This window comes from Acinonyx jubatus, chromosome D3 (genome assembly GCF_027475565.1).
Source record: "Acinonyx jubatus isolate Ajub_Pintada_27869175 chromosome D3, VMU_Ajub_asm_v1.0, whole genome shotgun sequence".
Classification (NCBI taxonomy): domain Eukaryota; kingdom Metazoa; phylum Chordata; class Mammalia; order Carnivora; family Felidae; genus Acinonyx; species Acinonyx jubatus.
Window position 1 is genome coordinate 19,947,248 of NC_069392.1, and position 26,607 is coordinate 19,973,854.

The window sequence follows — 26,607 nt, forward strand, 5'->3', positions numbered from 1 at the left end:
CTATTCAGAGCAAGAGGAATGTGGAATAAAAATTGAAGCCAATCCTGGCAGTAGACATGCAAGAGAGAAATGGGACAAAGAGAAAACATTTTGGAGTTTTTAAATGTCTGACATAAAACTCAAGAGGGGAGAAACTGAGGAGGTTCTAGGAACCCTGGAAAAGATTTTGTGTTCTCAGCAGGTGAGGAGGAGTTGAACAGGGCTCAAAGGAGCCTCAGCCTGAGGGTCTAGCTCTAAGCACCTCCTGTCAGAGGGGAGTCCTGTCTGGGAAATCTCGGACTCTAGTTCCACCCATGAAGAGATGTGTGAGTTTTTTTAACACAAAGTTGTATGTAGGGAATTGAGAGCTAAACTGTGGCTCTAGAGATATCAGGTGTAATCATTTACAAGTCCTGTAATTGTTATCACATTTGGGGAAAGGTCCTATACAAATATGGTTAAATTAGGATCTTGAGATGGGAAGAGTGTCCTGGATTGAGATAAGAAGAGGGCCTGGATATATATCACAAGTGTTCCTATGAGAAAGACACAGGGAGATTATACACACACACACACACGCACATGTACGCACACACGTGTGCACACACACACACACACACACACAAACACGCACCGGAGATGACCATATGAAGGAGAAGGCAGAAATTGGAGTGATGGAGCCACAAGCCAAGGAATTATGGCCACCACCAGCAATAGGAAAAGGCAAGGAATGGATCTACTTAGAACCTCTGGAAGAAGTTTGGCCCCCATTAACACATTGATGTTGGCCCAGTGTTGGTGATTTCTGACCTCTGGCCTCCTGAACTGTGAGGGAATAAATTTCTTTTGATCATTGCTGTCCAGTCTGTGATTTGTCACAGCTGCCACAGGAAACTCATACATAAAGTCAGTACTCTACTCTGGAATGACTGGACATTGCAGATCTGGCTTCCTAAGGAGTTTGTTACTAGAGTTAGAGCTCTCAGCCTCCCAGTCTCCTAGCTCCCCTTCCTTACTTGCTCTGATCACAGGGTGAGCAGTACATTTTTGGTGGTCCATCTGTCTTGCCCTGAGGGGCTCTGTACTCTTGACCATTTCCAACACCCATGAAGCTCAGGCATCCTTGCTGGTACCTCTCTCTTTGCCACTCACTTGACTTCTACGTTTAAGCCTCACCAACAGGCTTCTATCACTTCCAGGTCCTGCCATCTCTATTGCTACCACAGAACCCCCTTCTTCCCTGCCTCCCCAACCTGGCCCTAGCTTAGAGGAGAGCCACCCACTGAACTTTTTGATGATGCTGGTGCTTCTCTGCCAGCACATTCCTCATTGCTCAAGTAAATGCTGTGTCTGCCAGGCCCTCCTGAGAATCATCTACCCTGGGGAGCTGTCCAGCCTTACCTGGTAGAGCCACTCCTGCCAAATGCTTCTGAAGCCATCATTTTCTCAGTCTTTCTAAGGGTCATCGTCCTGGCGGTGAGCTTGCAGATTGTCTCAACATCCTTGGCAGTTAAGAGTGCTTCTAATAGGGCTTCTAATAATAAACTCCCTTCATCCAAACTGAGTTTCTGCCCCTTGATCCTGCACCCTCACAATCCAGCCCTGTGCATGCTCTTCCAGTTCCTACCGTATATAATTGATTGGTTGTGCAGCTCCTATGCCCTGTACACCCTCTTGTCCTGGTTTTGTGCTGACATAATCCTACTTATTGGCCCACAGGCCTGCATGACAGGAAGGGATGGATCCACTCCCCCCGCCCCCGGGGGGTGGTGAATATTATTTCAGAGCACAAGCTTCTGTACCATCTCCAAGCAATGGCAGGGTAGGGATGAGCCCTAAATTAAGAGGGGGTCACTTCTGTCAGCTTGTATATATCAGGGGAATTATTGATTCAAGACTTCTGGGCGCTTGGATCCACATGGCTCCTTCTTGTGGCTCAGGACCTGTAGTTATCCATTCAGGGCCCTGACTGGCATATAGCAAAGCTGCCTGGTGGAGAGATCACTGCTTTCTGGAGGTCTGCTACTCTGAGGACTGAGTTCTGGGCCTCAGCTTTCCCTAACCTCTGCACAGGTAGGATGCCTTTTTCAACTAATAAGGAGGACTTTTGGCTTTCACTCGAGGCCTGTCCTTGCTGATTTGTACTCCCAGACTTTTACGTTTTGCAAATTATCAATTGCACTTAGCAAGACTCTTATAACAGTGAAAGCAGTAGAGTGGTCCCCACACTCTTCAAAAGTACCCGTTTCCTTGTATTTCTCAATTGCCTGACACGTGGCCCTGCTTTTGCATATTGTCTTACAGGTAAACCACCTCTGTTCCCCTCCAGTAAAAATTTAAACAATCACATTGCTCTATGTTCTCCTATCCCTAATCCCCTAGTTGGAGTCTTCATTGCTCCAGAATCTTATTTCTGTGTCTCCTTTCTCAGACATACCTGCCCCTAGAGTAGCCCAGACTGTCCTAGTTTTAGGCCTGACTGCTCCCTGTCCTGAAATACCCATAAGTCTCAGGCAAACCAGGCTAATTAGTCACCCTCGTGATGCCACCTGTCGTGGGCCGGGTCTTCCTGGACACCGATGCTGAGGTGGAAGTGAGCACATAGAAGAGTGCTGTTGGTGTCACCCCTGTCCCATGCAAAGGAAGAGAAGAAGCAGGATCAGGGAATGAGCCCCCGTGGTGTGACACTTCAGCCCCTCCCAGGGACACTCTCCCAGTCAGAGACGGACATGCAGAAGACAAAAGGAGGACAGTGCCTGAGAAGAATAAAGGGGAGAGAGAGCAGGAGTCAGCAGGGAGAGCCTACAGACAGCAGTGGAGATGTATCACCTGAGAAGAGAGAAGGGTGCAGAAGGAGGATTAGAGAGTAAGAGCCTCCAAACTCAGAGCAGCAGTGAGAAAATCTCAACCTGCCCGTTGGGGAGCTCCAGAGCAGAGGTAAGCATAGAGAAATCCCAGTTTTGAGAATCAGCGAGGCCTTTCACATTGACATGCTCAGTCACTGCCAGGCAACGGCCCAGGAAGCACATCCCTTAACTAGAAAGCTAAGGCAGATCCTGAAGATACCTGTACTGACATCCTGGAGGCAGGTTTCCTTAGGCAGGCAGATCTGAAAGGCTCATCTGTGGTTGCCCTACCTGGGCTATGGTGCAGTCTTAGCCAACTTCAGGGGCATTTCTGGAGCTGAGACAGCCCTTCGGGTGTTCCCATATTACAGCAGGACAGCCTGGACTGTATACTGGTGCATCCAACAATCACTACATGCAGGCTGCTCCGGAGAGGGACATGACTTTGAGAGGGCAAATCCCTCCTGGGAGAGAAGTTTCAGGAGAATACTGGAAGGTGAGGACTCTCTGTCCTTCCAGCATCAGGGATGACATGACTTTCATGGAATCTGGACCACTCATCATAGCATCCGCTTCATTGGCCCAGCAGCATATGGTCATTTTCACTTCTCTCAGTCAACAAGCTCCTATAAATGCTAGGAATGAGAAGTCCTATGGAGCAGGGAACACACAGAACATTTCCACTATAACATACTACACATTTAAAAACTTCAAGCATGTGAACCCCTTGGTCAACTTGGGAAGAGTCTCAGGAATTGGGGGCAGGGGGAAGAGCCTTCAAAACTCATGTATCTGTTGCTATAGGCATGTTTAGAAATCAGCATATCCTCAGAAGTTGAATAACAATAAAATGCCTGTGCATAAATAACAGGGTCAGAGACCTGCCACCAGACTGGAAGTTGTGCTGGATGGGGTGCCAATCCCCATTGTCTGAGGTCCACAAGGCAGAGGCCCCATGGAGGTCAGTAGAAGGTACTGGATGCTTCCTGCAAGAAGTAAGCAGAGGGTTTCTCTTTAGTGATATATTACTGGTGGATTTTCAGGCACTCCAAGATACAGGAATCACTATCTTATTTAATTTGTTCAAGAATAATTTGCCCACACAATCAATCACGATGCAAACATAAGAAGTACAATGGTTTCAAATTAAGAAATAAAATAATTTGAATTAGACATGATTTATAACCTATAAAAACAAAGTGAATTTCCTGGATAACATTAAAAACTAATTCACCATACACCTGAGTTTTAACAGTGGGAGGGCATAAACACAAAGGAAGCTTGTACAGTACAAATTAAAAGGGCACAATAGTTGGAGAAGATCTCAAAATGTATGATATGCAGATGTATCACATTCTTACCATCACTATAACAATCCATCATAAACTTAGGGGCTTAAAATAATAGAAAATTATTTTCTTACAGTTCTGGGAGCCCAGATTCCAAAATGAGGCTGACAGGACTGAAATCAAAGAGTCAGATGGGCTGGCTCCTTCTGGAGTTTCCAGGGGAGCATCGGATTCCTCGCTCTTCCAGCTACTAGAAGCCAACAGAATTCCACATAGCTGGTAGCTATGTGATGCTAGTTGCTACTCTGTGGTCACCACGCTTTCTCCTTTTCCGTCCTCAGGTCTGCCTCTGAGGTCTGCCTTCCTCTTAGAAGGACACTCATGATTACATTCTCGAGCACCAGATAATCCAAGATAACGTGCCTTGACTTTCTGTTAGTCAGGGTTCTCCAGAGGAGCAGAACCAATAGGAGATACATAGATCCACATACATATATGATTATGTGATTCTGGAGGTTGGGAAGTTCCACAATCTGCAAGCTTGGAGACCCAGGGAAGCTGTTGGTGTGATTCAGTCTGAGGCTGAAGATTGGAGAACCAGAAATGCCGATGTTGCAAATCCCAGTCCGAGAACAGAAAAAGATGGTGTAAGATGTTCCAGCTCAATAGTGAGACAGGAAAAAATAAAAGTCAAGTTCCTCCTTCCTCGGCCTTTTGTTCTATTCAGGCCCTCAATGGATTGGAAGGTGCCCACCCATGTGGGGGAGAGCATCCCACTTTGCTGAGTCCACCAGTTCAAATGCTAATCCCTGGAATTCATCTGGAGACACCCTCACAGACATACCAGAAAATCATGTTTAATTTGGTCTCCCCATGGCCATTGAGGTCAGCATGTAAAATGAACTGACACAGTCCCTACATCAAGATCCTTAATCACATCTGCAAAGTGCCTTTTACCGTAGAGGTAACATTCACAACTTCCAAAGGTTAGAACTGGATATCTTTGGGGGCTAGTACTCAGGCCACCACACCTACTGAGGTGCACGTGCAGGAAACACTCTGAGGGGCTGTTCTCAATCTGTTTTGCACAGTCTTGCCCTAATATATCCCAGAAACGGGAGCTCTCTGCAACCAATGTTTAAAAGTTACTATTAAACGGCCTGTCGTTTTCTTTAGCTAATTCCAACACTCAGGGAAACCTGGGAGGCTATTTGTACTGTTTGAGCCTCCACAAAGGGAGAACTCCAGGGAAAGAAAAGTTCCAGAAATACCCACTGGTACAATCCTGTCCTGTTCACAGTCGAGCTTGTAGTGCTCTTGTCATTACCTAAGCGATGAGCCACCCAGCCACCCCACTTGCTATTGCTTCCATTCAAAGAAGTATTAACAGGACGTTTTCCTTACACAATTAAAGAAATTTTAGGAAGTCGCCTATGCATTCTCACACTTGTCCCCAGCAGGTTTATTTTTTAAGGATTCCATCCCTCCCATCGCAGGCATGGAGGGGTTACCAGTGTGAAGTCCCCAGGACATCCTGGGCAGTGCCTCTCAACCTCCTGCTCCTCTCCGGGAGGAGAAAATAAGAAGCATGAAGCACCACTGGAGGCCCAGATCTGTTCGCAAGTTCCCTAGTGGACTGAGCAAACATTCATGATACACGGGGATGTGCTTATTTCTTTTCTTTCATCTAGCAGGATAACTGGAATCAGGCCAGGAGGAGAGTGGCACACCAGACAAACCCACCAGCTTTTTTTTTTTTCCACAGATGGGACAAAAGAACCAATTGGGAAATATTTCACTGAAATGAAGAGGCCGATGCATGTGCAAAGCTTGGTACAGGGACAGTGGGTTGGGGTCTGTGGGAAGGCAATTCTGTACAGAGCCTGTCCCTCTGGACAGGTCTGTCCCTCTAATTCTCCCCCATTTCTGTCCCAGGAAGTACTGTTGGAGTGTCAGGTCAAAGGAGAGACCCTAAAGGGAGGGTCTCATCTGTCCCCACTTCTCTTTATTCCTTCTGCAAATCTTGAAGGCTTTCTTGTTACCAGGGCTTTGGCAATGGACTTGTAGAAGAATGACCCCAATAAAGGGCTATCTTGAACAGAATGTGGTGAAAGCAAAGTTGAATGCATGGGTGTCGCCTGTGATATGGACCAGTTGGTTTAGGGGGAATTTAACCATCAGTTTGTGCTTGGAGCATCTTGAATGCACCAGACAAGACTCTTTGGGTCCCCTGCTCCTGACTTCCATGCATCGGATGGCAGCCATATTCTGGGCCCTGTTACTCAGCAGAGATGGTCTTATTTTCCCAGAGACCTGTGACCCAGAGAGGATTCCTTGTGTCCTTCATTAAGAGCCAGAAGAAGAATTCAGAGAGAAACCCAGCCACAGAAGCAGAAATGTCCCTGTACAGAAAGAAGCAGGAATAAGAGTAGGGAAGAGTCCCATGAGCTCAGAGCAGAGTTTGCTCTCACTTCCCTGGTGGGCTAAGTACCAGCGCTCAAATATGACACATAGTCATAATCTGCCTTGTCCTCAGGGTGGAGCCTGGAGATGGTAGGGAAGCTGGGCTGCTGGATCTCGAGCCAGAGAAATGGTACGAGATTCCAGAAGGCTAAGAACCGACAGTATCAATTGGAGTTTAGAGGCAGTGCCTGGGCCTCCTTGGTGCCAGGACACCTCATGATATCCCCAGGCTCACTGTTGCTTCCAGAGCTTCTGTCCCAGAGCCCTGGATGCTGAGGAACATTGAGTCAGGGCAGACCGAGCCCCAAGCTTGAAAACAAAAACAAAGATATTTGGTAAGTTTAGGACCAATGCCCTAATTGAGCAAGAATAAGTTCACCCAAAATCAACAATGGAGTATTTCATTTAGAGCCCACCTCCTGAGCCCACAGCTGGGCAGGACAGCCCTGGGTGGGGTTGTTTATCCCACCAGGCTGCCCCGTTTTGGAATGGAGACTGGAGAGTGGGTTTCATGCCTATCTGCTCACCGAGCCTTGACCATTTTCACTGCCCTATCTGGTTCCAGACCCTGAGTCTGGGGCCCTCCAAAATGTTGTGCTTCCTGGGACCCTCGCCAGGAAGGTATGGTTGAAAGATCTGTTTCAAAATAGATCTGAGGCAGAGTCCCAAGGGAGACAGAGCTGCTGAGCAGAGGTTACTCAAGGGAGAAGAGCTGAAACCACAGGACTCCAGAACTGTAAGTCCAAGTTCATTCGGGGGTTCCACAACAGTCCAAACAAACGTTCATGGTATGTATCTATATAGTAAGTCATTCCTTCATCTCTTCCTGTCATTGAAATCTCAGGAGCAGTTTAGAGCACCAGTGAGCCTAACCCTCACCCTCCCTAGGAGACCAGGCAGAGCCCTGGATGGTGGTGAGGGACCCTGGTGCCCAAACAAGGGCTCCTTGCTGTGTCCCTGATTGTGGCTGCATTTGCCATACAGAGGTAAACACACTGCTTGCCGTGGCTTCTCCTAGGCCACAGTCCTAGCGACACTACCACCCTCTCCCCTACCCTTGGAAACCGGTTGTGTCGGACTCATCCCTGTCTTACCTGCTGTGATGCACATAATAAATAGATGCCCAGGGGCTCAATCTCCAATATGGTGACCACTAGCCACGCGTGGTTATTAAGCACTTGAAATATATCTAGTGACCCTGTGGAATTGAATTTTTAATTTAACTCGATCTAAATTTAAATTTAAAATATGACCATTCGGTTATCGTTTGGAGCAACTTGAGTATGTGAATGAATCTACTTTTTCAACCAAATTTTATGAAGTCTAAATACAGATCAAGCATTACTGATGAAAATTTAGCCATGAACTGAGATTGCAATGAACTGAGAAAGATTTAGAAGACTTAGTACCAAAAGAATGAAGGTAAAATATCACAGTAATGATGTTTAAAATATTGACTATATGTTGAAATAGTAATATTTTGAATTCATCGTAACCCAATATGTGTTCTACATTTAATAATAAAATGTATTATTGAAATTAAAAAAGAAATTCTTGCCAGAGTCCTCCCCTTTTAGAGACCATATTCCAGACACATCATTATGCATCCAAAAGAGTGTTTGCCCATATAAATTAGGCATAATTCATTAGTCCCAGATTTTAATGCTGTGTTCATAATTCTCTGCCTCAGCACCCCCAAAGTATTATAAAGTCCATGAAAGCATTGCTAGCTATTGAATGAATAGAAGGAAATAAATATTACATATATTTATGATTGTATATGAAGAGGATTATATTGTATGTGCTTAGCTGTACTTGATTATTTTTTTTACACCTAACAGTGGAGACATTGCAAATTTAACACGGTGCCTGAAGACTTCTTAGATATTTTTTTTCATATTTGCTTCTCTCTCATTCTTCCTAATGTCAAGGGGTCAAGATGAAGTTCCAGGTGTTACCTTTGACCCTCACTCACCCTTATGACCTGAATCCTCTCCAAAAGCAAGCCCTGCTGTTCTACCTCCAGGATGTCCTCAAAACCAGAGGCAAGCCAGGATCTCCCACGAGAACCACATAGCAACCATAGGGACCTTGAAATGTACCTGAGGTTATGTCATAACCCTACTCACAAACTCTGTATTAGCATGGCTTGTAGGAGATTCAATAATAATATAACTATATAAATAGAAAAGAATCACCACCAAGCATCTCACCACTTGGGAAAAGCCATGTTTTTATTGTTTTGTAAACAACTGTTCCAAGTCAGTTGTTCTCAAACTTTTTGGTTCCAGTATCTTTTTATACTCCTAAAAATTATGGAGTTACCCCCAAAGATTTTGTTCGTGTGGATAACATCTTTCAATGTTTACCAGATTAATTAAAATTGAAAAACATTTTTAAAATGTTTACTTTAATTATACATAACAATACTAAGCAAACCACAGGTAAATAAATATAATTTATACGTATTTTATTATATGCAAGCGTACCTCAGATATATTGTCAGTTCAGTTCCAGACCACTGTAATAAAGTGACTATCACTAAATTAATATCACAAATATCAATATAGAGAGCCAAATGAATTTTTTGGTTTCCCAGTGCATATGAAAGTTATGTTTATACCATACTGTAGTCTATTAAGTGTGCAATAGCATTATGTCTAAAAAAACAATGTACATACCTTAATTAAAATACTTTATTGCTCAAAACAGCTAACCACCATCTGAGCTTTCAGTGAGTCGCAATCACTGTCGCCACAAAAATATAATAATAATGAAAAAAGTTTTCAATATTGTGAGAATTACCAAAATGGGACACAGAGACACAAAGTGAGCAAATGCTATTGTAAAAATGACGTAGATAGACTTGCTCAATGCAGGGTCGTCACAAACCTTCAATTTGTAAAAACAAACAAACAAAACCAAAAACCCAGTATCTGCAAAGTACAATGAAATGAAATAGGACTGTATTCAAAGATTAGAAAAAAAAAATGAGGCATTGAATTTTTTTTCCTTTCCACAAATCTTTTTAATGTCTGGCTTACTGTAAAACTGTTGGATGTGCACATTGACTTCTGCACTAAGTCTGTTGCAACATGTTGCGTTGGTTGAAGTGTGTAAAGAAAAACTTCCCTCACAGAGATTGGAGGCACAGAGGAACCCTTTGTACTGAAGCGATCCCAAGAAAGAAGTGCATGAAGGTGTGAGGCCTGGTTTTAGGGCAGTGGTCAGAGAGCAGAGGGGAGGGGCTAGTGTGGGGCACAAGAATGGTCAGTCACCTAAATGTTCCCCTGGTTGATGCCCATGAACTAAGAGAAGTATGACAGCAGGGACACTGAAAGCTTAAGAACAAAGTCTCCTACCTCTTGGTATTCCCATAGTGAAACTTGCTGAGGTTTCTCACAAGAGGCTTTGGCAATGGATTTGAGCTTAAAAATAGGATTGGAAGTCTCCTTATTTGAGGACAGTAGAGGATGCATCCTGTGATGACTTTTGCATAATCTCTTCCCCTAGAATTTAGGAAGATCTGTGATTTGCTTCTACTCAATAAGCACTGCAAAGGTGATGAGATGTCTCTCCTTGATTAGGTTACATTAAATGGAAAACATGGCTGGATGTCACTCCTGTGATTACATTATGTGCTGTAAGATTCCCTCTTAATGAGATATTGCTATTTACACCAACGTGGATGAACCTAGAGGGCGTTGTGCTAAGTGAAATAAGTCAGACAGAAAGAGGAAAACATCATATGATTTCACTTATACGAGGAATCTAAAAACACAAAACAAATGGAAAAAACAACAACAACAAAAAACAAAAATACAGAGAATAAACTGGTAGTTGCTAGGTAGGGGCTAATCAGTGATGGAAAGTGGGAGGTACATAGACTTCGAGTTATGCAATGCATAAGTCATGGGGATGAAATGTATAGAATAGGGAATACAGTAGGGTATTGTAAAAGTCTTGTACAGTGACAGATGGCAGTTACACTTGTAGTGAGCAGAGCAAAATGTATAGAGTTGACAAATCACTATGTTGCACACCTGAAACAAATATAACATTATGTGTAAACTACACTATGTTTAAAAATATAATATCTTATACATTACTACATATTATATGTAATATAATAAATACAAGTAATATATAATAAAAGTAGAATAATATATTTTTTAGAGATTCCATCTTAGCAAACTGGAAAGAGGTCCCCCTGCTGGTCAGGAAGAAGCACACAGCCATGCCTATGGAGAGAGCCATGTGGCAGGATGCTGTGGGCCACCTCTAGAAACCAGAAACACCAACAGCCAAAGGCCCTCAGAAAGCCAGGGCTTCAGTCATATAGCAGCAAGAAAATGAATTCTGCCAGTCAACTTGCAAGCAGATTTTTTTCTCAGTTGAGCTACTGGAATAGAACGCAGCAGCCACCATACTTTCATTTCAGCTTGGAGAGACACCGAGCAGGAGACCCTGCTAAACTGATCCAGGGAAAGTGGAGTAATAAATGAGTATTGTTTCAAGCCACTAGATTCATGGTGGTTTACTACCCGGCAATGGAAAACTGGATAATAATACCTGGATCGTCTGGGTCACTTTGGTCCAAACCAGGTAGAGACAGGTAAGATGGAGGGAGACTTTTGTTGCTGAGTGCAGGAGTGCCCGGACCCATGGACCCATACTGAGGTGCAGAGGGATGTATTCGGGTGACATGGTCCCTGAACTGTCTCAGCCCAATGAGAAGCCCTTGTTCTTCCCATAGTCTTACCACTGAAGAGGGAGACAGTCTGCATCCCAAGGCCCAGAGGAAGGAGGGAGCTTTTATTTTTGCGAAGCTTTGTCCCCTGGGAAACTGTTTTTCTTTCCCACATCATCATAAAGAGCAACAGGAATTGTATGGGGTCCCCTTCCTGAAGCACCTACGCCCCTAGGGTGATGAGCGGAAAGGACAGGAGAAATCACAGCCTGACTGCCTGGTTGGTGTAAAGGTCTGGAACACTGCAGGTTTTAATCTTCATCCTTAATAGTTTTCATCTTTGATCTTTTAAGCTTCAATTCCCAGTGGGCTTGGAGCACCACAGATAAATGCTATGACTATCAGTGATAATCAGCCTCACCCGCAGGCTGCAGTCCAGCGATGGTCAAGGACCCAGTATCGCCACACCTGGAGCCTGAGAATAGAGCTGGAATCCCTGAAGGCAGAGGACTCACAGCATCCATCTGGAACATGGGGGCCATTCCCGCTTGTTGTTGGTGCCAGAAGACAGGGTTGTAGGTTCTAGTATGGCTGCTGCTTCTGTGCAGGAGATGCAACAATCTGTCTCAAAGTCCCAGACACAGAGGGAGGCTGGGTCAAGGAAGAACTGGGCCCAGGACGCAGAGAGGGAGGAGAAATGCAGAGAAGGTGACCCAGGTGAACCTGGGAAGAGGCAGAGAAGCGTCAGTCCAGGCACCCACATGACCTCTTCCTTGAGGACACTCACCTGTGTCCTAAGTGAGGCGGGGAAGGGAAGGGAAGTGGAGCCAAGGCCATGGTGAAGACACCCCAGAGCTCTTCCTCCTCAGACCCCAATACTTGGGCAGGGCACTCAAGACTTTCTTACCCCCTCTGCATAGTTTGAGATGCAAGGGGGCTCTCCATGCAAGTTTGCTCCTGAACTCTGATAATTCTTAATTCCTCCTCTGCCCCAGGCCCTGAGGCTTAGCACCCAGAGGAGCATGAAGATGACCTGCCCCAGGCAGGAAAGGTGTGGGGGACCTAAGTCCTCTTCCCAAGAAATTACTTGGAGGCCGGATCTGTGGGGCCTGGAGCTACAGAAGTACCACCTCCAGGGATCAGTGAGCACTTGGCCTTCTAGTGAGTTTCCCTCTATTTTTTTCGTAGTTCTAAAATAAAAATAGCTCTATTTTCATCGCTGGTCAAGAAAAAAAATATGATAGAAAAAGTTCCAATAAATACAGAAAGGTATTTTAATATACCCAGTGTTATTTTACTGACCATCTTCTGGACACCTTGGCCTGCTTATTTTGTGTGTCTCCCAGAAGGTAGAGCCCATGTAACTTTCACTTCCTCCCAGGAATACTGTAAACATTCATAAAGATTACTTGAAGCAATGAATGAATGAATGGAATATTCATGTTTTAATTTTATGTGAAGAGGACTGCATTGTATGATCAATCATGTGATCTGCACTTTGCTTTCAATAATTACAGACCTCATCTTTTCAGTGTATCAATTGCAGTCAACACCAAAACAGCAATCAGGCCTCAGGGCTCCTGAGCAACTGGGAGGAGCCTGCCGGCCTTTGTAACTGCATACCAGCCCCTTTGTTTTCTTCAGAGAGTTAGTTACAACTTGCCACTTTACAACAATGGTGTTCTTGTTTTGGGGTCTTTTTTTTTTTTTCTTTCAGTTTTCATCCTAAACTTAATGAGCCAGAGACTGAGTATATCTGCCTGAGGGTTGCATCAGTAGCACTCAAGGACAAATGTTTGTTGAAGGACTGCAGAAGACCAGAGGAAGGAGAGGCTGAGTGTCTCCAGATCCAAGCACGAAAAAGTTGAGTTTTAAATTAGCTCTGTTCTAGATGACTACAGTAGATCCAATGGGGATCAAGGCAATGACCTCATTTGCATGCACCTGTGTATTCACACACTCTCTTCAGCTCTGCTATACCTCACAGGCATAGGGATATCTGGGGGAATGGCAAGGTAGACCCACAAAAACCACCCAGCCTTTACTTCCCTGTTACTCTCAGCCACCAGGACCTTCCTGCGGCCTGTGGTAACAGATTTAGGACCCTCTACATGACCAAGGCACAATGCCCGACCCTACCTCCCTTTCCAGAAAAAACACAATCTCAAAGTGTGAGGAGGTATAGTCCTTTAGGCCAGTGTGAAGGAGGCATGGGGCCTCCCCCTTGTACTTATTTTTTTTTTAATGTTTATTTATTTATTTAGAGAGAGACAATGAGACAGAGGCAGAGAAAGACTCTCAAGCAGGTTCCATACTCTCAGCATGGAGCCAGGGCTCGATCTCACGACCCTGAGATCGTGACCCGAGTCGAAATCAAGAGTCCCACACTTAACTGACTGAGCCACCCGGGCACCCCTTGTACTTCCTTTTCTTTTTTTTAAAGTTTATTTATTTTGAAAGAGAAGGTGAACAGGGGAGGAGAGAGAGAACAGAGAACAGAGAGAGAGAGAGAGAGGGAGAGAGAGAGAATATTGAGCGGGCTCTGTGCTGCCAGCACCAGAACCTGCAGGGCTGGATCTCACTAACCTTGAGATAATGACCGACCTGAACCGAAACCGAGACCAGGAGTTGGACGCTTAACGGATTGTGTCACTCAGGCGCCCCCTTCTTTTTTCAAATTGAAGTACAAGCTACCTCCGCTTTGCTCTTAACCCCTCTCTTTTCACCGGTAAAGGATCCTCAACCATCTGGGTCTTGCCATCTCCCCAGAAGCCCGACTTTTCTTCTCCCAAACGGACTGACCGGAAGCAGGTGCTCAAACCAGACACCGGCCTTGCAAACACAGGTCTTGGAACCATTCGGGCTGCCAGATCCCCAGTGCCCCCTGGTGGCCCCTGACGCAGAATCCTAAGGGTGAAGGGGCCACAGCGCTGAGAGACGCCGACCACCAGACCACCGGTACCGGGCGGTGCCTATCCATCCCTCCTCGGCGGCCTTGACCTCCCCGCTTCTCACGACCGCCCTCCCACATTTTCAGCCTTCTGGTCTAGTCCTGACTTTATCAAAAGTTATTTGTTGCTGAAAGAGAGGAAGCCTGCATTTAGGAGTAGTGAAAGCTGAGATCATCCGAGAACTGGGGGAGGTAAGTAGTGCAAACCCAAGAATCTGGCTTCTGAAAAAGCTCTGGAAAACCAAATTCGGGGGAGGGGGGGGAGACTGAAGAAAGCACACCCCAGAGAGAGGACGATCTAATCAAACCCCAGCTGGGGTCTCCTCTGCCGCAGGGGTTACATAAACGGTAAAGTCCAGGGAGTAGGAGGCATTGGAGTGGCCAAGGGCCAAAACATGTTTTCTAGACAAGGAGGTGGGAGTGGGGCGAGAAGCCTCGCTCAGGGCCCCGGCACCCCACATCCCGCTCCGGGGTAGGGAGTTCCAGGCCTCGAGCCTCTCCTCCGTCCCAAAGGCCTCCTTCATCCCACTCCAGCCCCATCCCCCACTTCCTTTACCGCATCCGACCCTCCATACCCCGTGGAACCCACCCTGATCATCCCCATCTCTCATCCCCCACCGCGACTCTCGTGCCCCCACTCTCCCACCTCGCAGCCAAGTGGGCGTGGCCACAGGCACCACCCCTCCCCATCTTGCATCCTCTCTAGCTCATTAAAATAAACCCCTTCTGGACTCCCTGGGCAACCCCACTCGTGATCCTAAGATCTCGTGAGATTTTGCCCTGGAAGGAAAGAGAAACCGGGATTGGTCAGATAAGGCTGCGGAGGCTGAGCTCAGTGCAGCTTGCTGAGTCATTGCGCGTCCTTTCCCTCCAGCCTCTGTGCGCGGGAGACCTCGTGGCCCAGTGCACGGTCTGCAGAAAACGTAAGTTCAAGCCCCGGATCCTCCGCTTTCTCTTAGGGTGACCTTGGACTAATGGCTGGTTAGCACTCCCCCTCCACCAATTCCCGCCCCTATTTTTTATCTGAAAAGTGAATTATCAAAACGGAGGGTTGAAGTGAAGACCGAACAACATGCTCTGGCTCAGGTCAGGCTACGCCACCTGCTTCGTAAAAGTGGCCGTGGTTATGAGTCTCAAACGTAATAATTCATCGAACTCGGGCGTCTGCGTTTATTGTTTGATCTCATTAGCTGGATGGGTATGCACTTGAAATGGGGTGGCTTTTCTAGGAATCTGGCCCTTCTGGAAGTGCCAGGGTATGGGGGGACAGAAGAAGGGGCAGAAACATGGTCTGTGTCTTCGCGGGAAGGGTTGCTTTTGACTGACCACAGGGTCTGCCACTCCAGATTGTTCTCTGGTTCAGCTCATGAGAAATTGGTAGTCGGATTTGGAGATTAGAGGGCTTCCCCCACCCCCCCCCCCCCATGGGGCAGGACCGGGTCTCAAGTATTCAATTTCCTCAGCAGTGTTCGCTGAGATTTTCATAGGAGCCCGTGGCTTGCTCAATACACGTGTTAACACACAGCCTCTTTGTTTCTCGAGCGTTTTGGTTCTTGCTCTCAGACTTGGGTAGATAACAGGTGACTGAGACGTTAGGAGACCAGGGACACCAAGTATTGGAGGACCTTGAGGCCGGTCTGAGCCAGACCACAGTGGACAGAAGACATCTTCAGGTAAGCTGCCCCCCCCCCCACCCCCCTGAACCATCTTAGGTGTTTGGAAAAGCCCTGTTGTTACCTCTGTTCTTATCTTGGAGGAGCTGGATGGAGTCTGCATCTTGAGGCTGCTCAAGAGGGGAGGAAGATGCAGAAGGAGCTTTTATTTTTTTCCAGTCTTTTCCCCAGTGGAGCATTTGTCCTGTTGCTTTCTTATTAGAAGGAACTGTCTTGTGCTGGGAGCTCCATTCCCAAAGCCACAGTAATGTTTCACAACCTCTGCTTGGGGGCAGGAGCAGGGCTGGCATCAGACCCTAGAGACTTGACTCCTGTTTGGTGTCAAGCAGGGATGGAGTGGGTGAGCCCAGGGAAGTTTTGGTCTCACTGCCCTGTGGGCTTGGGCCACTGGGGGTAAAGGGGCACTCCTTGAAAGAGAACAATAATAGTGCCCAGTTAGTGCTCCAGACAAATCCCAAGATCAGGGAGGCCATATGGCCTGACTTGAAACTGGAGAAGGGACGGAGGCCCCGGACAACCTCATGCATTGTGTCAGGCAGCACATGGGCATCCTTGAAAGCAAGACACCTGGCTTATAAACCCAGAGTTACCGTGGCCTCCAGAGCAGGAAATGATGACCTTCCGTCCCAGAGCCACAGATACTAAGAGTGTCTGTGTCAGAACACGCTGGGACCAGGACCCTGAGAGGAGGAGGACCTGCAAAGAGGAGAGGTCAAGGTGAAAGCCATGATTCCAGAGGAGATTGGGGCAGAGGGGGAGAGAAGGGTCAGCCCCGGGCGACCAGAATGTCTCCCCTCCTTAGTGTCCCTCACCTGTGCAGAGTGCCAGGAGGATGAGCAGAGCAGAACCCGGGCCACGGTGGAGATGTCGCAGAGGTCTACTTCCTGTGGCGCCAGCGCCACCCTGGGCCCCCCTTCTTATCCCCTGCTTCACATGTGGCAGGGACCTGCATGTGCCTCTGTACCTCAGATCCTGTGGGTGACACCCCATCAGTGAATTCTCTTACTTGCTCCTGCCGAGGGTGTGCAGGGGAGACCGGTTCTCGCAGGAGTTGTTCTGAGCCTGACTCAACCAGAGAGACAGAGCTGCTGAGCGGAGGTGCCTCTAGACAGTGAGCTCAGCTCAGGCCTTTGCAGATTTCTTCCTGGGAATATTGCACCCCTCCCCACCCCATCCTTCTGGATGCCTGACAGGGCCCACAGACTCAGCTGGTACAGACCTGCTGACCCCATGAGTGGAATGTTCCCATTCTCAGGTGACTTCTCCATGCTCAGCACAGAGCCCGACACACAAGGCTCGATCTCCCAACCGTGAGATCATGACCTGAGCTGGAAGAAAGAGATGCTTAACCCACTGAGCTGCCTAAGCATCCCGACATTTTATGTCTTGAGAAAGTAGAGGCTAGAAAAGTGAACTGCTTTGGTAACTTCCTAAGTTCTACCAAACACGAGGAATTCTTTTTACTCATCGTTGTGATTGAGAATCCAGCTTCAAGCGCACAGTCCCCATCTCCCGCAGAAGTGTAAAGGGAGATTACAGCTATGACAAAGGGTTGAAGATACCCCGGGGAAACTGATCCTGGCAAAAACCTTCACACGAAAGGAATTCTCTCAAAAATATGTCATGGCATTGAAAACACGAAGGATAAGATATCGGAAGCCTCCCCAAACTTAGAAGGCAGCATGATAGTTTGCCAGGGCACAGAAAAGATGCTCACTCTGTACCAAAAGTTATAGGAGAAGAACCATAAGCAATGTTAAAACCACTTTTGATACTTTTTTTTTTTTTTTTTACAGAGAAGGGATTTAATTTTTAGTGTTTAAAATCAGTGTACTAAATAAACAGTAGTTTTACTATTTTATTCATTTCTTAACATACTTGTAACTGATAGGAAGGGAATTCTTAATGGGTTAGCAAAAAATAATTTTTAAATTGTCACAGAAAAGCCATAACTTTGCCTGTGAATTGTTAAGGTGGCTTTGCATAGTTTCATCTTGCATGGTCACTTTTATGGCCCTGTTCTACCACACAAAGCAAAGTCAACCTGTGATTAACTTATTTTTCAGCTTGCTGCTTTTTCATTTGCTTACTCAATAGAATGCAAGATCCGTGACCCTCAGTAAGTGTTTTTGAGTAAATCACGGATTGAGAAGAGAGGATGTGTCTGGGTATGGGGCAAGGGGCCAGCTGGTCCGGAGACATCCCTGTGAACATGCTCCAGTGCCTCCTGTCAGGCCTCAACTTAGGGCATAGGGGATTTTTCCCACCAAGCGTGAGGCCAGTGTCCCTGGAACCCCGAGGATCATTGCTTCCTGTCCATTGGAACAAATCCCAGTGGAAAGTGCCTGATAGCCTGATGCATCTGGCTTTACTGTGAGCTACCATGGCCTTCTTATGGCTTGGAGTCCAAGATTTGAGGGTCATGGGGCGCCTGGGTAGCTCAGTCAGTTCAGCGTCCAACTTCAGCTCAGGTCATGATGTCATTTCTTGTGAGTTCAAGCCCCGCGTCAGGCTCTGTGCCGACAGCTCAGAGCCTGGAGCCTGTCTTCGGATTCTGTGTCTCCCTCTCTCTCTGACCCTTCCCTGCTTGCGCCCTCTCTCTTTCTCTCTCAAAAATAAATAAAACATCAACAAAAATTTTTAATAAAAATAAAAAGTAAATAAAGATTTAAGGGTCAATTTGGTGACAGGGACACAGTTCCAGACCCCATTCTCTCTCCCTCCTTCTCTCTCCTTCTTTCTCTCTCTCGCTGCCCCCCTGCCCCCCACAAAGCACAAATCTCAGTCAGTTGAGCTGTGATAGGTAAGGAGGCTGAAGAGCAAAATCCCAAGGAGCAGCCCAAGGGCTGAATGCCGAGGCTGGGGCCCTCACCTTCCCTCTAAATCTGTCACCTTTGCATGCAGGAATTGGCTTGCCACTTTCTCTCCCTCTCCCCATACTCTCCATTTGTCTGATTCTGTGCCCTTGGTCTGCAGTGACATGCAGGCGTGCACATTCTCACACACACACACACACACACACACAGCCACTGGCACCTTACTCAGGCGCACAGTGTCTCTAGGTGGTTTCAGACATGTCTCCACCCTTTAAGGGACACAGCTCTGTGGGAGCCAGAAGACCTGGCCTCCTGTTATGCTGTCATTTCCTCTTCTCCCTCCATTCTGGGCCCCACATGGTATGCTCTCGGCCTTTTCCTTTTTAGTCCCTTCTCCTGCCACCAGTCTGGAATGAGTCCTCCCCCACTGTGCCTCCAGAAACACTTCCTTAGAATTAACTGGCTAGATCCAGAGTGACCTGGACGTTGGACAGGTCCTCACTGGCAAGGAAGAAAGGAACAATCCCGTGTTTAGGTCTAGATGTCTCTGGATTTGAAGTGAAACCAGATCTTGTTGAGTACAGGAAGGGGCAGGGAGGGCCAAGAGAGAGACCTTTAATTTTTAAAAAGACACAGAGGGCAAAATATTTCAGGGTAATAAGAGGTGTGACTCCAGGGGAAAATGTTGAAGACGTACTGGATGCCATGTGGAATCTTGTCTACCCGAGGGCGTCCTCAAGAAAGCCTGAGAGGGACTGACCCCTGTATCAGGACTGGGCTCCCAACTTCTCATTAGCCTGGCACCCCTGAAGACCAGTGGAGTTGGGGTCTTTCTCTGGAACTCAGGAAGTGTCTTTTGGCATTGCTGGGGGCCTCTTGGATCCAGAAAAGCAGTTGGGCTTATTTTCTTTCTTCACCTTGTGGCTTGTCATGTCCTCCAAGATAGTGCTCAGTAGAATTGAGGAAAATGCCTTGATTTCCGTTGATACCAATGGAAAGGTGTTCCCCAGCATTGTAGCCACTCCCCAGGCTCTAAGAGAGGTGGGCTCACGTGCCAGGGACACAGAGCGGGCTTGCCCAGTTGGCACAGAAACATTCTAAAGACCCCAATAAGGTAGATGCTGTGGGATCCTAGTTGGAATTCTGTTGACTAGAAGGGGTGGGGGCAGGGCACCCACCCTGATGAGCCCAGGGGCTGCTCTGGCCTGTGTAGCAAATGAAGACCATGAGAACGGGTGACCAGGATGCAGTAGGAACATGCCTCAAATTCATGCCTTGGCCCTGGGAATTGTCCGGAGCCAGTCTTGATCCTGGGCAGGAAGGACCGTCTATCTAGATGTGCTCTTGGTGTCCCTGCCTCCAACCCCACAGCGTGTCCCCTGGTCCAACAGGCTTTTATCTATGTGGAGGTGAACAGAGGAGTGTCCCTTGCTTCACAAGGGAAGAGTGTTTGGTTCATACTAAACATTGTTAGATCTGAAGGCAATGGTCACTCCTGCCCCCTTGGATCTGGATACTGGGATCCCACAGACACTTCCCATACTTGGACTTCTGCAATTTTTCCTATTTTCCCAAGGTCCAGGTGAAGTCTGTCATCAGGCCTCTCTAACATTGAGATTGTCTGATCACTTGGTGGGGCAGATCCATCCAAATGCCTCCTCTGAGGGTGTCTACCAAGCTAATCCCTGTGTAGAGTTGAGTCCCGGATTCACTGGGCTAAAAATAAAATTACAGCGAACTTTAAATTTTCTGCAAAAGTTATTGAGGGTACTGGATGAAATGTTCCAGAGCACCATTTCTGTGTCCAGTGACAGCTCAATAATCAGGGACATTTACGATTATCTTTGTTGCCAATTTCAGTCTCACAGCTCATTGGTAGCAGTGATTGCCTAGTGGCTAAAATGCCAAGAGAGCACATTCCAGTTTAACCCTATTTTATGCAGACGGGTAATAGTAATTTGGAGAAAGCAGTCTCCATGAAGATACTAAAATGGAGAACATCGTGGAGAGAATCCCAGTCTCCTTGCCAGTAGTATTTAAGAATTGTTTGGGCATCACCATGCAAGGAGTAAAGAATAGCCTGGAGAATTCTTTATGGGGGGAGATGTTCTCACTCTGTGTGTTCTGAAACCACCAATGTGTGATCCAGCCCAGCATGGGAATCATCTCTAAATTTGGCAGATCCTTAAATGTCAAATATAGCTTCAAATTTTGTAGGGAAAAGTGTTGGTATTTGTGCACGAAACCTAATATGGAGAGTGGGGGAAAGTTTTCCTGTTCCTAATGGTGCTTTCCCAGCAGAATGGGAGTAACTAAGAAGCTTAGGGACAGAGCCAGAAGGAGCTTTTTGAAGTTGCATTTATATTAGTTGTTTCCTAGGATTGAGGAAACAGCAGTTGTCAATATATACCTGGGAAGGGGCCTTTGGAGATCACATTTAGGGCCGAGGCCCCCGTGAAATGCCTAGACCTGATCAGCCTTTGAAAAGTCAGGTTCTGGAAGAGGATACCTGAGCCTAAAGAGAAAGTCTTCTGGTGGCAGCTTCTTGATGACAAGGCTACGTGTGTTTTAGCTCACGCTTATTTCTCTCCCTGCCTCTAAGACCCCAAAGAGCCCACGGCCTTCACCCCTCATGGCTGTCAGAATTGGACTAGTCCTGTCCCCGATTTGGTTGCCAGTACTGTTCAAATACCCAGCCCCTCCCTTCTTCTGGCCAACCCCTGGTTGTAATTCTGACCTGAACTCCTTCAGGGAAGCCTTGACCGTCAAAATATGGAAGACCAGCAATTCTTCAATTGTACCACTGTTCCTTTGTGAATAGACACACAGTTTGTGGTTTTAGGTAATACAAAGTTTAAGTGCCTATGTGATATTCTGGAAGTTTATTTTATTTATTTTTTTCTTTTGGGACAACACCACTGTCTGAATAAAGCTGTCTTAACTCGAACATTTGAATTTTTCTGATGTGGCCAGAACTCCCCCAAGTGTACCTCCAGGTTGGTTTTCTTTCTTTTTCTTTCATGAATGGGGCATATGATTTAGTCAGTTGTATAGAGAAAGTCAGAAACCCAATCTGGATTAACTGGATGGAGATCCAGTGATAAGATTGTGCTTTCAGTTGGAAATTGAAATGTCAGCTAGAATTTGAAAAGGGGGGGTGAGGCCAGAAAGGCCTATAATATTGCTTCTGAGGAGCCAGCCGAGAGACCCAGAGGTCTGGAGTAGTAGAGTGCCGCCTGAAGTCCGAGCCGATGGTCCCCTGCGCCATGCCCTATCGTGGGGAGGCGGCAGCCGCAGGCTGGGACACTGCTATCACACTGCCCTCAGCCGTGTTGTATGAACAAGTAGGCTTTGCTTTTGCCTCGGAATACAGTTTAGCCTTAATCTCAAACCTTTTGATTTCTGCTTTGGTGTCTAGGCCATTTTACAGACATTTACAATATTTCTTAATCAGATAGCTTTTTTTTTGGGAAATGAAAGACATCTAGTTAGTTGGACTTTTTTGATGATGTTTTAAATTTTAAACATTTAGTTCGTGTTTGGCAATTATAGTTCATAAAATTTATTGTTTTGTGATTTTACTAGTTAGAGCTTTTTTTTTAGAAAAATAAACTAAAAGCTTGAAAAATATTCCATAGGAAAAAAAAATACTCCATAGAGTATTTTTAAAAGTGGAGGCTTTGTTCTGAATATGAGCTATAAACAAAATGTTTCTCCAAATAAAATGGTAATTTTCTTATTTGTAGGAGAGACATAATAAAATCATTTGGGGAATAGTATATTTTTTTCATCTCCAACTACCACATGCTTTAGAACATTGTTATGCCACTTTTACACTTGAAAATTTTTTAAATGACGTAATGGTACTTATTGTACGGACGTTCTTTAATCTTTCCCGTCTGGGTTGATTGTTAGAGCTGAGGAGGGGGTTATGCTGGGCCACGTGGCATTCCTTGTTCCTCTGTACTTTCAGTCCTCAGGTTATAATCATCAACTTTTCTCAAAAAAGGATGGGGCCAGTGGTTATCTGTTCTCCCATCAAGGCCTGGTAAGATGCTCATTCTGGCTCCCGCACAGGCAGAACTGTGGCTTTGCAGCCACGTAGCAGAGAATGGAACTGGGGTAAACTGAGGACTCCCCAGCTATTGTCAGAACAGTGATTTTGGCTTTGAATTCATTTCTCTCAAGGCTGGAGGGATAATGGGGTTGCTCATACTTAGCCTTGTTCCCTGGATGTTTCGCCAGGATTCTTTTCGGAGCAGATTCATCAGGATGAGCCTCCCGGCCCCACCCAGACTCGTGGATCTGGCAGGTCAGAGCCTGCTGAAGGACCAGGCCTTGGCCATCGCTGCTCTGGAGGTGCTGCCCATGGAGCTCTTCCCACCGCTGTTCACAGCGGCCTTCGCTGGGAGGTGCAGTGAGACCCTGAAGGCAATGGTGCAGGCCTGGCCCTTTGCCTGCCTTCCTCTGGGGGCCCTGATGAAGGAGCAGCAGCCTCACCAGGAGATCTTTCAAGCTGCACTGGATGGACTTGACGTCCTGCTTGCCCAGGAGCCTCGGCCCAGGTGAGGGTGATCCCATAGCTTGAGAGGCCCTCGGGGTCCCAGCTCTTGCTTGGGGTCAGGGAGAGTACAGGGCCACAGGGTAGGCCAGGGGCTTCTGCTGGTGCCAGTGAGGAAGCTCAGAGCTGTCTTGGGGCCATCGCTGGGGTCACTCTTGGAACAGGCTGTGCACACATAGAGCTGATTGAGATGCAGAGGTGACCAAAGAAGCATGTGCCTGACCCTTCTTCATGGCAGTTAAAGGTGCTACAAGTGGGGAGCGGGAAGGATCTCAGTAGCCCAAGGAGACACCGACATACAGAGTATGGACTAAAAGTACAGGCCAGATGTCTGGGCCTCGCCTGGATTCTGAGACTCATGGTCGTATTCCCTGTTGATCTGAAAGCTTCTCGGTCTGTCTCCCATCTTCCCTGCAGGAGGTGGAAACTTCAGGTGCTGGATTTACGGAAGAATGCTCATCAGGATTTCTGGGCTGTGTGGTCTGGGACCAGGGCCAGTATATACTCCCTGTTGGAGCCAGAGGTGGCCCAGCCCGTGAAGAAGAGGCGAAAAGTAGATAGTTGCAGGCCAGGGCCCAAGCAGACCTTGGCTCCTGTGGAGGTGCTTATCGATCTTTGCCTCGAAGAAGGCACCCCTGATGAGTCTCTCGCCTACCTCATCCGGAAAGTCAAGCAGGGCAAAGGTCTGCTGCACCTGTGCTGTAAGAAGCTGAAGATTTTCGCCATGCCGATGCAGAACATTAAGAAGATCCTGAAAATGGTGCAGCTGGACTCTATCCAGGATTTGGAAGTGAATTGTACCTGGAAACTGTCCACCCTGGGGAAGTTTGCTCCTCACCTGGGTCAGATGGGCAATCTGCGTAGGCTCCTCCTCTCCCACATTCACATGTCTGCCCACTCCACCCCCACGAAGGAGGAACAGTGTGTCAGCCAGTTCACCTCTCAGTTCCTCAGGCTGCACTACCTTGAGGAACTCTATTTGGACTCTATCTCCTTCCTTAAGGACCGCCTGGACCAAGTGCTCAGGTGAGGGATGGTGAGGTTTCTTGGCAGACGGGCACAAGCCCTTTTTCATTCCAGTAAACAGTAAGGGGTGTCTGCCGCATGCCTGCCGTTTGACAGTGCCGGAGGGCAGGAGTCACTGAAGGTCCACACACGGCCATGACGTCCCCATGCATGTTGTCTCATAACCTCCCAAATGAAGGTTGGAGGTATGAACTAAAATACACACTCCTCGAAGGGACTCCTCACTAGGAATCTGTATATGGGGGGTTGGGGGCAGGTGAGTGTGCCTTTGAGAATTCTTCCTGAGAAAACGATGCCTGAATGATGATGGTCAAAACTAATTTAAAAAAAAAATAACTAAACCTGAGGGAGTTGATGAAGGGAAAGCGTATCCCGACGTGAGGTTTCAGATCGCAAGCTCTGTGCTCGGCAGCTTTGACAACGCGAGCCTCTCCCTCCAAACCTGCCTCCCATCCCTGGCAGTAAAGGGTTGCTCTGGGTTCCACATCCAGAGGAGATGCCTGATTCTGGGCACGAGTGGGAGGGAGCAGAAATGCGGAATGGTGTCAAGTCAGATCCTTTGGGCCGCGTGCTGCCAGACCTTGCCCGCGTTAGCCCTTCATGCCCATTTCCCATTGGCCTCATGCAAACGGGTCCCAGCGACGGGTCTGAGCAGCGGCCAGAAGGAAGCCTGAGTTGAAAGCATTTCTAGTCCTGTGGCCCAGTACTAGATTTCAGTGGTTCCCTTCCTTACTTGAGACACGGGGCCGGGCTTCCCTTTTGAGTACCTCTCGTTCTCCATTGATCCGTGCTTACAACACCTCTGAAGGGCGTGCTGTGCTCCACTTGCCAGCAGAGGGGATGTTTGAGGTTTCGTTCACTTTGACCAAGCCACCCAGCACATAAGTGATGGAGAAAGGACTCCACTGAAATATGGATTGACTTGAGTGCCTTTTTTCCGCACTCGGCATCCTGGGGCTTGACCATTGTCTGTGACGCATTGGGTTTTGGTGGAGTGGGCCTCTCTTCCCTCAAGGCCTGGGTCATCCCCACGTCCCTCCGCCTGCCACCTCCATCCCCTAGAACTAACTGCTCTGTCTCTTCCCAGCTGCCTGAAGACCCCCTTGGAGACTCTGTCAATAACTAACTGCCTGCTTTCGGAATCAGACTTGACGCATCTGTCCCAGCACCTGAACGTCAGTCAGCTGAAGGACCTGGGTCTCAGTGGGGTCAACCTGACCTGTATGAGTGCCGGGCCCCTCCAAGTTCTGATAGAGAGAGCCTCTGCCACCCTCCAGGACCTGGACTTAGATGAGTGTGGGATCATGGACTCCCAGTTCAGTGCCATCCTGCCTGCCCTGAGCCACTGCTCGCAGCTCATGACTTTCAGTTTCTGTGGAAACCCCATCTCCATAGCTGTCCTGGAGGACCTGCTTCACCACACCGTCGGGCTGAGCAAGCTGAGTCACGTGCTGTATCCCGCCCCCCTGGAGAGTTATGAGGATGTCCGTGGCACCCTCCACCTGGGCAGGCTTGCCCACCTGCATGCCAGGCTGAAGCAGATGCTGCAGGAGCTGGGGCGGCCTAGCATGGTCTGGTTCAGTGCCAACCCCTGTCCTCATTGTGGCGATAGGACCTTCTATGACCCAGAGCCCATTCTCTGCCCCTGTTACATGCCTGTGTAGCTGGATGCGTGTATCCCAGGCCTCGTTCTGGGCACTTGGATGCTGAAGCCCAGGCGTAAGTGTTTCTTGACAGAACACAGAAGCCACAGTTTGAGACACCTGCCCAATGTAAGCAGCGAAAGGAAGGGTGATCGGGGAGGGGGGGATGTTGACCTGGGAGTTAATGGGATCTTCGGGGAGACGCATTTAGAGCATTAGAAGTATGAATCTGAATTTCTAGAGGGAGATTCGAGTTTGGGAGGTAGATGTGGGAGTTATCCCTGAATGGATGGTTGTAAAGCAGTGGTCAGAAATAAAGAGCCTCAATATCAACCATCTGGTGTCCTCTGTGCTACGTTAAGCTTATTCTGCAGTTTAAGCCTTGGGAATCTGCAGTTACTGGTTAAACAAGAAGGTACGGCATCTGTGATGCACAAACGCTAAACTGGGTGAGGTTCGGTCCCAGGAGTTCACGGCACCATTTGTCATTCCTTCATTTGGCTCTTGTGTCTGGTGCATCTGTTACCTTCTCACTTACTTCCGTGGCTATTTAATTGGTCAACACACGCACGGTGCATCCTCAGGGCCCAGAACATACTAAGTGGCCAGTAGTGCACTGAAGGAAAAGTGCTTTCCGGAGGCTCCCACTGCTCACTCTGCCAAGGCTCTGT

At 47.5% G+C, this 26,607-nt stretch overlaps 3 protein-coding genes, 1 long non-coding RNA gene and 1 gene segment (V, D, J or C); 2 read left to right on the top strand and 3 right to left on the bottom strand.

Moving 5' to 3' along the window:
• Window positions 1-5,385, top strand: part of LOC113595120 (uncharacterized) — a 251,930-nt gene extending 246,545 nt beyond the window's left edge. The window contains exon 12 of the long non-coding RNA XR_008291857.1: window positions 4,456-5,385. This is a non-coding gene — a long non-coding RNA (uncharacterized LOC113595120). The remainder of the gene's footprint in view (window positions 1-4,455) is intronic.
• The window catches only part of LOC128312485 (immunoglobulin lambda-1 light chain-like), a 442,895-nt gene that overhangs the window by 287,801 nt on the left and 128,487 nt on the right, over window positions 1-26,607 (bottom strand). The gene's annotated exons all lie outside the window — the stretch shown is intronic.
• LOC106988621 (immunoglobulin lambda-1 light chain-like) overlaps window positions 1-26,607 on the bottom strand; it is a 505,411-nt gene that overhangs the window by 274,372 nt on the left and 204,432 nt on the right. The window lies entirely within an intron of this gene.
• Window positions 1-26,607, bottom strand: part of LOC106988734 (immunoglobulin lambda variable 5-39-like) — a 603,934-nt gene that overhangs the window by 260,263 nt on the left and 317,064 nt on the right.
• PRAME (PRAME nuclear receptor transcriptional regulator) lies at window positions 13,913-26,269 on the top strand. Of its 4 annotated transcripts, none has more exons than XM_027044131.2 (7): window positions 13,913-14,409; window positions 15,092-15,140; window positions 15,760-15,890; window positions 21,639-21,702; window positions 22,952-23,271; window positions 23,685-24,293; window positions 25,381-26,269. In XM_027044131.2, exons 4-7 carry the CDS (start codon window positions 21,670-21,672, stop codon window positions 25,955-25,957), a joined length of 1,539 nt encoding a protein of 512 aa, XP_026899932.1. In that variant the 5' UTR covers window positions 13,913-14,409; window positions 15,092-15,140; window positions 15,760-15,890; window positions 21,639-21,669; the 3' UTR covers window positions 25,958-26,269. The 4 variants fall into 4 exon arrangements, with proteins under 4 accessions (XP_026899932.1, XP_026899934.1, XP_026899935.1 ...); XM_027044133.2 differs by having other exon boundaries at window positions 15,781-15,890; XM_027044130.2 differs by lacking the exon at window positions 13,913-14,409 and having other exon boundaries at window positions 14,987-15,140.

Bases quoted from the DNA above. Each gene is read 5' to 3' on its own strand.
- PRAME (XM_027044131.2), top strand. From the start codon at position 21,670: ATGTGGCCAGAACTCCCCCAAGTGTACCTCCAG. The intron at 21,703-22,951 runs GTTGGTTTTCTT...ATGTTTCGCCAG, and splicing joins TCCCCCAAGTGTACCTCCAG to GATTCTTTTCGGAGCAGATT. The intron at 23,272-23,684 runs GTGAGGGTGATC...TCTTCCCTGCAG, and splicing joins GCCCAGGAGCCTCGGCCCAG to GAGGTGGAAACTTCAGGTGC.